This window comes from Trypanosoma cruzi, genomic scaffold (genome assembly GCF_000209065.1).
Source record: "Trypanosoma cruzi strain CL Brener 1047053516693 genomic scaffold, whole genome shotgun sequence".
In the NCBI taxonomy this organism is placed as follows: Eukaryota; Euglenozoa; class Kinetoplastea; order Trypanosomatida; family Trypanosomatidae; genus Trypanosoma; species Trypanosoma cruzi.
The window spans coordinates 1134-7794 of record NW_001849160.1 but is presented as its reverse complement, the minus strand read 5'-3'; the positions used below and the strand labels follow the sequence as shown (position 1 = coordinate 7794).

The 6661-nt window shown below is 51.8% G+C and overlaps 2 protein-coding genes across 2 annotated transcripts, besides 6 other annotated features; both read right to left on the bottom strand.

Moving 5' to 3' along the window:
* Window positions 1-2735: a sequence feature (heterozygous, Esmeraldo-like haplotype).
* Window positions 37-56: a microsatellite.
* Window positions 248-285: a microsatellite.
* Window positions 327-1436, bottom strand: Tc00.1047053510247.20 (protein kinase, putative; the record flags this gene model as incomplete). The annotated part of the gene is made up of 1 exon (XM_799697.1): window positions 327-1436. The coding sequence occupies one exon, from the start codon at window positions 1434-1436 to the stop codon at window positions 327-329; it is 1110 nt and encodes a 369-aa protein (XP_804790.1).
* Tc00.1047053510247.10 (R27-2 protein, putative) lies at window positions 1830-6623 on the bottom strand (the record flags this gene model as incomplete). Its single annotated transcript, XM_799696.1, has 1 exon — window positions 1830-6623. The coding sequence occupies one exon, from the start codon at window positions 6621-6623 to the stop codon at window positions 1830-1832; it is 4794 nt and encodes a 1597-aa protein (XP_804789.1).
* Window positions 2736-2862: a sequence feature (haploid, non-Esmeraldo-like haplotype).
* Window positions 2863-3895: a sequence feature (haploid, Esmeraldo-like haplotype).
* Window positions 3896-6661: a sequence feature (areas not merged during assembly with more than two copies in the genome that could not be assigned to a particular haplotype).

Here is a 6661-nt window from a genome sequence, read left to right as displayed (position 1 = left end):
GGGGGGGGGGGGAATCTTCATATTTTCCAACCGGGTAAAAAAAAAAAAAAAAAAAAGTGTGTGTGTATATAAAATGACTGCGCACCGTTGCGAATGGGGGTATAAAAAATCAATAGAAAAATCAACCGTAATAAAACAAATGAACATCCAAAAAAAAAACCAAAACAAAAGTGCGTGGATTATCGTCAATATTAATAAAAAGACGAAAAGGAACAACGCCAATATATCGGCATCGGGAGGAGACGCGAAAAAAAAAAAAAAAAAAGAAAAAAAGAAAAAAAGAAACTATCGGAAAGACACACACACACAGAAACAAAAGGGAGGGATTATTTTTCGTTCACCAAAACCATTTCCTGAGACGCGCTTGAGGATAATCCAGGAAAGAAGCAAAATATTTTTGATCCAATTGTTGCAGCATCCTTTTCCCCGTTTTCATTCCCTTTCTTCAGATTTATTTTGTTTTCCGTCGCCCTTCGTTCGTGCGTCACAATACATGGCGGCGGAGGCGGGGGCGAATTATCCCTCTTCCTTACATTTACCCAGTCATACTGGAAATCGTGCTTTACATTCGGTCCAATCGTGTCAAGAACAGACGCAATGAGAATTCGACACATCTCATATTGTGGACTCTCTGCAAATTCCAGTTTGCGAGAATAATTAAGCAGGTCTTCAAACTGCGAGGGGCACTTGGAACATATTTGTGCGGTCGTCAGTTTCTGCTTGATCTCACCAATTGCCTTTTCCTTTGCCTCACGATCCTTCATTCGAAGCCCCGACCACGGGAGATGCCCACGATAGAGGTAAATAAGGATATATGAAAGCTGCTCCATATCATCACGACGGCTTTGTGAAAAGCCTTTATGTGTACGTAGAGAGGCGTAGCGTGAGGTGCCAACGAAACTCTTCCCTGTTGCCATCTCGCGATGCTCGCCATTGGTTGAACGGTAACGAACGCTGAGGCCCAAATCGATCAGGTAGAGGTGACGTACATTCCTACCAACTCCCAAAAGATAATTATCTGGCTTTAAGTCTCGGTGTATATAACCAACTGAGTGAATAAACTCCAGGCGTGATAACATTTCATCCGCAAGCATGACTGTTGTTTTAAGTGAGAACCGTCCAAGTTTGGCATGAAGATCCTCCAGCGATGGTCCAAGGAGCGACATGATGAGGATCCTAAAGTCTCCTTCCTGGCCAAAGTACTTCAGTTCCGGAATACCAGGAGTGGTACGGCCTGGCATAGAGTTCTGTATATCCTGCATCACACGCGCCTCATGAAAAAGAAAACACCGTCCTTTGTTTCGCTCAAGTTTCACCGCGACTGGCTCGCCAGTAGAGACCTGCACGCCAGCATACACCTCGCCAAAACCACCTTTGCCCAAAAGACGATCAAGCCTGAACTTTCCTTGAAACAGAGTAATCTTCACGGATGACATGGTGTTAGACAAGGCGGAGGGGTTGGTTGGTGTGGGTATTATCCTTAAACAACAACAACAACAAAAAACAAAACAAAAGGATCTTTTCTAAATAACAGCCGTCCCCCACCCCCAACACGAAAACAAACAAACAAACAAAAAGAAGACAAAGAACAAAGAATTGCCGCTCCATTTCAGTTTTCATTGGAGGCAGCTACAGTGCTTTAAAAGACGGAATATTGACATGATCCGTGTGCCGTGGAGCGGCATCTCAGTTTTTAGATATCATGGGTCTCTTGTCAACGCATTTCTTCTCAAAAAACAAAATAAAACAAAACAAGAGTTTTTTTTTTCCTCATTTATTTATTTCTTTTTCTTTTTTGTGGAGGCGGGCGGCGGTGCTGTGCTGAGCTCTCATCCCTCCTGCATGTTTGACAGGGCATCACAGGCCTCCTCCAACACACCAGATGACGCGGTAAACCTACTCTGATTCTTCGACAGGGCATCCGTCAGAAGCCTCACGCACAACTTCAACTTCTTGTTTTCCTCCTCTGCGTGTTCTTTCACGTCGCAGGCCTCATCAAGTGCGGCACGCAGTGTGTCCAACTCCGACGCTTTGGGGTTATCGCGTCCTTCCACCTGCCGCGTTCGAAGCCTTTCCAATTCCTCCTGTGCCCTACAAAGCGATCGCTCCGCATCCGCACTTCGCTGAAGCGCCTCTTCTTCGCACTTACGGGCGTCCTCCATAAGTTCAACAAACTCCTCCAGCTTTTTCAATGAGTCACTCACTTCCAGGGACTTCTGATCCCGTTCCTCCGCGAGCTCGTCGATGAGAGCCTGCGCCTCCTCCTGCTGAGCAATTATCTCCTCCTTCAGACGATTTATTTCGTCATTCTTCTCCCTTAGAGCTCCCTGTGCTTCTTGCAACGACCCGCGAAGCCCTTTAATGTCACTTTTCAAATCTTCAAGCGCAATGGCATCGTCAGACTGCTGCGCACGAAGCTCCTCCACCTGTTTCTGGAGATGCGACACAATTTGCTCATGCTCCGTTTGCAGCTCCCTATGCATTCTTTCCAATTCAAAGAGTTCTTGATCACGTGCGGCTAGCTTTTCAACAGCAACCTTCTCCCCCTCACGAGCCTTTTCGAACTTTACGACAAAGTCATCTAACTGACCAATCACGTGAAACAACTCTTCTCGCTTGTCGTGGAGTTCTTCCACCAGACCTTCAAGACGCTCATTCAACGATTCCAAATGAGCATTCTTCACATCAACGACTTCCTCTAGGTCAGACAGCTTTTGACGCAGTACGCTAAGCTCATTTTCACCGGATGCAACCACAGATGCGTTCTTCAACGTCTCAAGATTTCTTTGAGTCACTTCCAGCTCCAATAAAAGCCGCGCCTTCTCCGCCTTTTCCAGTTCAATCTCACGCGACATCCCATCCCTTTCAGCCAAGAAATCAGATCTCAACATTGCAAGCTCCTTATTACTTAAACTCAACCTCTCAAGTGCATCCTTTTCAGCACCACTCACCAAAGAAGCCCTTTCCATATACCCCTCAAGCATCTCAATCACATTACCATCACCCGATGAAAACACGTGCAGACCACTCATAGCACTGCTCAATTTGGATTCAATAACATCAAGTTCAGCAACTAGCTTATGACATTCAGCCTCCTTCTGTGAAAGATCCACTGCAAGCTTCTCGATGTCAGCCTCCCTCTGCACAAGTTCCTCTGCGAGCTTCTCATTGTCAGCCTCCCTCTGCGCAAGGTCCTCTGTCAGCTTCTCGATGTCAGCCTCCCTCTGCGCAAGTTCCTCTGCGAGCTTCTCATTGTCAGCCTCCCACTGCGCAAGTTCCTCTGCGAGCTTCTCATTGTCAGCCTCCCTCTGCACAAGTTCCTCTGCGAGCTTCTCATTGTCAGCCTCCCTCTGCGCAAGTTCCTCTGCGAGCTTCTCATTGTCAGCCTCCCTCTGCGCAAGGTCCTCTGTCAGCTTCTCGATGTCAGCCTCCCTCTGCACAAGGTCCTCTGTCAGCTTCTCGATGTCAGCCTCCCTCTGCACAAGGTCCTCTGTCAGCTTCTCGATGTCAGCCTCCCTCTGCGCAAGATCCTCTGTCAGCTTCTCATTGTCAGCCTCCCTCTGCGCAAGGTCCTCTGTCAGCTTCTCGATGTCAGCCTCCCTCTGCACAAGGTCCTCTGTCAGCTTCTCGATGTCAGCCTCCCTCTGCACAAGGTCCTCTGTCAGCTTCTCGATGTCAGCCTCCCTCTGCACAAGGTCCTCCGTCAGTTTCTCATTGTCAGCCTCCCTCTGCGCAAGGTCCTCTGTCAGCTTCTCATTGTCAGCCTCCCTCTGCGCAAGGTCCTCTGTCAGCTTCTCGATGTCAGCCTCCCTCTGCACAAGGTCCTCTGTCAGCTTCTCATTGTCAGCCTCCCTCTGTGCAAGTTCCTCTGTCAGCTTCTCATTGTCAGCCTCCCTCTGCACAAGTTCCTCTGTCAGCTTCTCATTGTCAGCCTCCCTCTGCGCAAGGTCCTCTGTCAGCTTCTCATTGTCAGCCTCCCTCTGCGCAAGGTCCTCCGTCAGTTTCTCATTGTCAGCCTCCCTCTGCGCAAGGTCCTCCGTCAGTTTCTCATTGTCAGCCTCCCTCTGCGCAAGATCCTCTGCGAGCTTCTCATTGTCAGCCTCCCTCTGCGCAAGGTCCTCCGTCAGCTTCTCATTGTCAGCCTCCCTCTGCGCAAGGTCCTCTGCGAGCTTCTCATTGTCAGCCTCCCTCTGCGCAAGATCCTCCGTCAGCTTCTCGATGTCAGCCTCCCTCTGCACAAGGTCCTCTGTCAGCTTCTCGATGTCAGCCTCCCTCTGCACAAGTTCCTCTGTCAGCTTCTCGATGTCAGCCTCCCTCTGCGCAAGTTCCTCTGTCAGCTTCTCGATGTCAGCCTCCCTCTGCGCAAGGTCCTCTGTCAGCTTCTCATTGTCAGCCTCCCTCTGTGCAAGGTCCTCTGTCAGCTTCTCATTGTCAGCCTCCCTCTGCGCAAGTTCCTCTGCGAGCTTCTCATTGTCAGCCTCCCTCTGCGCAAGTTCCTCTGCGAGCTTCTCGATGTCAGCCTCCCTCTGCGCAAGTTCCTCTGCGAGCTTCTCATTGTCAGCCTCCCTCTGCGCAAGTTCCTCTGTCAGCTTCTCATTGTCAGCCTCCCTCTGCGCAAGGTCCTCTGCGAGCTTCTCGATGTCAGCCTCCCTCTGCGCAAGTTCCTCTGTCAGCTTCTCATTGTCAGCCTCCCTCTGCGCAAGTTCCTCCGTCAGTTTCTCATTGTCAGCCTCCCTCTGCGCAAGTTCCTCTGTCAGCTTCTCGATGTCAGCCTCCCTCTGCGCAAGTTCCTCTGTCAGCTTCTCGATGTCAGCCTCCCTCTGCGCAAGTTCCTCTGTCAGCTTCTCGATGTCAGCCTCCCTCTGTGCAAGATCCTCTGCGAGCTTCTCGATGTCAGCCTCCCTCTGCGCAAGATCCTCTGTCAGCTTCTCGATGTCAGCCTCCCTGTGCGCAAGTTCCTCTGTCAGCTTCTCATTGTCAGCCTCCCTCTGCACAAGTTCCTCTGCGAGCTTCTCATTGTCAGCCTCCCTCTGTGCAAGTTCCTCTGTCAGCTTCTCATTGTCAGCTTCCCTCTGCGCAAGGGCGCGCGTCAACTGTTCGTTGAGTGTTCCTGTCTTGTTGAGCTCGTCGAGAGTGACGCAGTAGAAAGGTTCGCTGCGCACTACTTCAGGGGCCACTGGCACGTCAGTATTTGGCGGTGGCACCTGCGGTGAAGCGCTATCGCAGAGTTCTGGATGTGATAGCCTCTCATTTATACGAGCGTTGCGCATCTCTCGGTGCGCAACAAGTTCAGCTTGCATTGTAGCACGGGCTTGATCGTGGTCCGCGCGAAGCTGTTCTACCTGTTTTTGATTCTCCTCCACCATTGCAGTCAGCGCACCGCGTGTGGTGCTAATGAGCTTCTCCGCCATCGCGCGTTCATGAGACGCCTCGGACACCGCCGCGGACAAACGGGACTCCAGCTCCCTCACGCTCTTCCCTGCTGCATCGCTAGCTTCCACCATCTCGGCCTTCTTTGCAGCGAGCAGCGCAGCCAGGGCAGCGTTCTCCCCCTCCAACGCCTTCAGCTGGACGAGAGCGTCCGCCAGTTCGCGCTCCAGGATATCCACATCACCCGTAGCAGCAAGTTCCCTTCTCGCAGCGAGCTCCTCAAGTTCACGACAGCGGCTATACACACCCTCAATTGTCTTACTCGCGTCCGCCTCTGCACCCTCAATTACCGCCTCCCTCTGCGCAAGATCCTCTGCGAGCTTCTCATTGTCAGCCTCCCTCTGCGCAAGGTCCTCTGCGAGCTTCTCGATGTCAGCCTCCCTCTGTGCAAGTTCCTCTGTCAGCTTCTCATTGTCAGCCTCCCTCTGCGCAAGTTCCTCTGTCAGCTTCTCATTGTCAGCCTCCCTCTGCGCAAGGTCCTCTGCGAGCTTCTCATTGTCAGCCTCCCTCTGTGCAAGGTCCTCTGTCAGCTTCTCATTGTCAGCCTCCCTCTGCGCAAGTTCCTCTGCGAGCTTCTCATTGTCAGCCTCCCTCTGCGCAAGTTCCTCTGTCAGCTTCTCATTGTCAGCCTCCCTCTGCGCAAGTTCCTCTGTCAGCTTCTCATTGTCAGCCTCCCTCTGCACAAGTTCCTCTGCGAGCTTCTCATTGTCAGCCTCCCTCTGTGCAAGTTCCTCTGTCAGCTTCTCATTGTCAGCTTCCCTCTGCGCAAGGGCGCGCGTCAACTGTTCGTTGAGTGTTCCTGTCTTGTTGAGCTCGTCGAGAGTGACGCAGTAGAAAGGTTCGCTGCGCACTACTTCAGGGGCCACTGGCACGTCAGTATTTGGCGGTGGCACCTGCGGTGAAGCGCTATCGCAGAGTTCTGGATGTGATAGCCTCTCATTTATACGAGCGTTGCGCATCTCTCGGTGCGCAACAAGTTCAGCTTGCATTGTAGCACGGGCTTGATCGTGGTCCGCGCGAAGCTGTTCTACCTGTTTTTGATTCTCCTCCACCATTGCAGTCAGCGCACCGCGTGTGGTGCTAATGAGCTTCTCCGCCATCGCGCGTTCATGAGACGCCTCGGACACCGCCGCGGACAAACGGGACTCCAGCTCCCTCACGCTCTTCCCTGCTGCATCGCTAGCTTCCACCATCTCGGCCTTCTTTGCAGCGAGCAGCGCAGCCAGGGCAG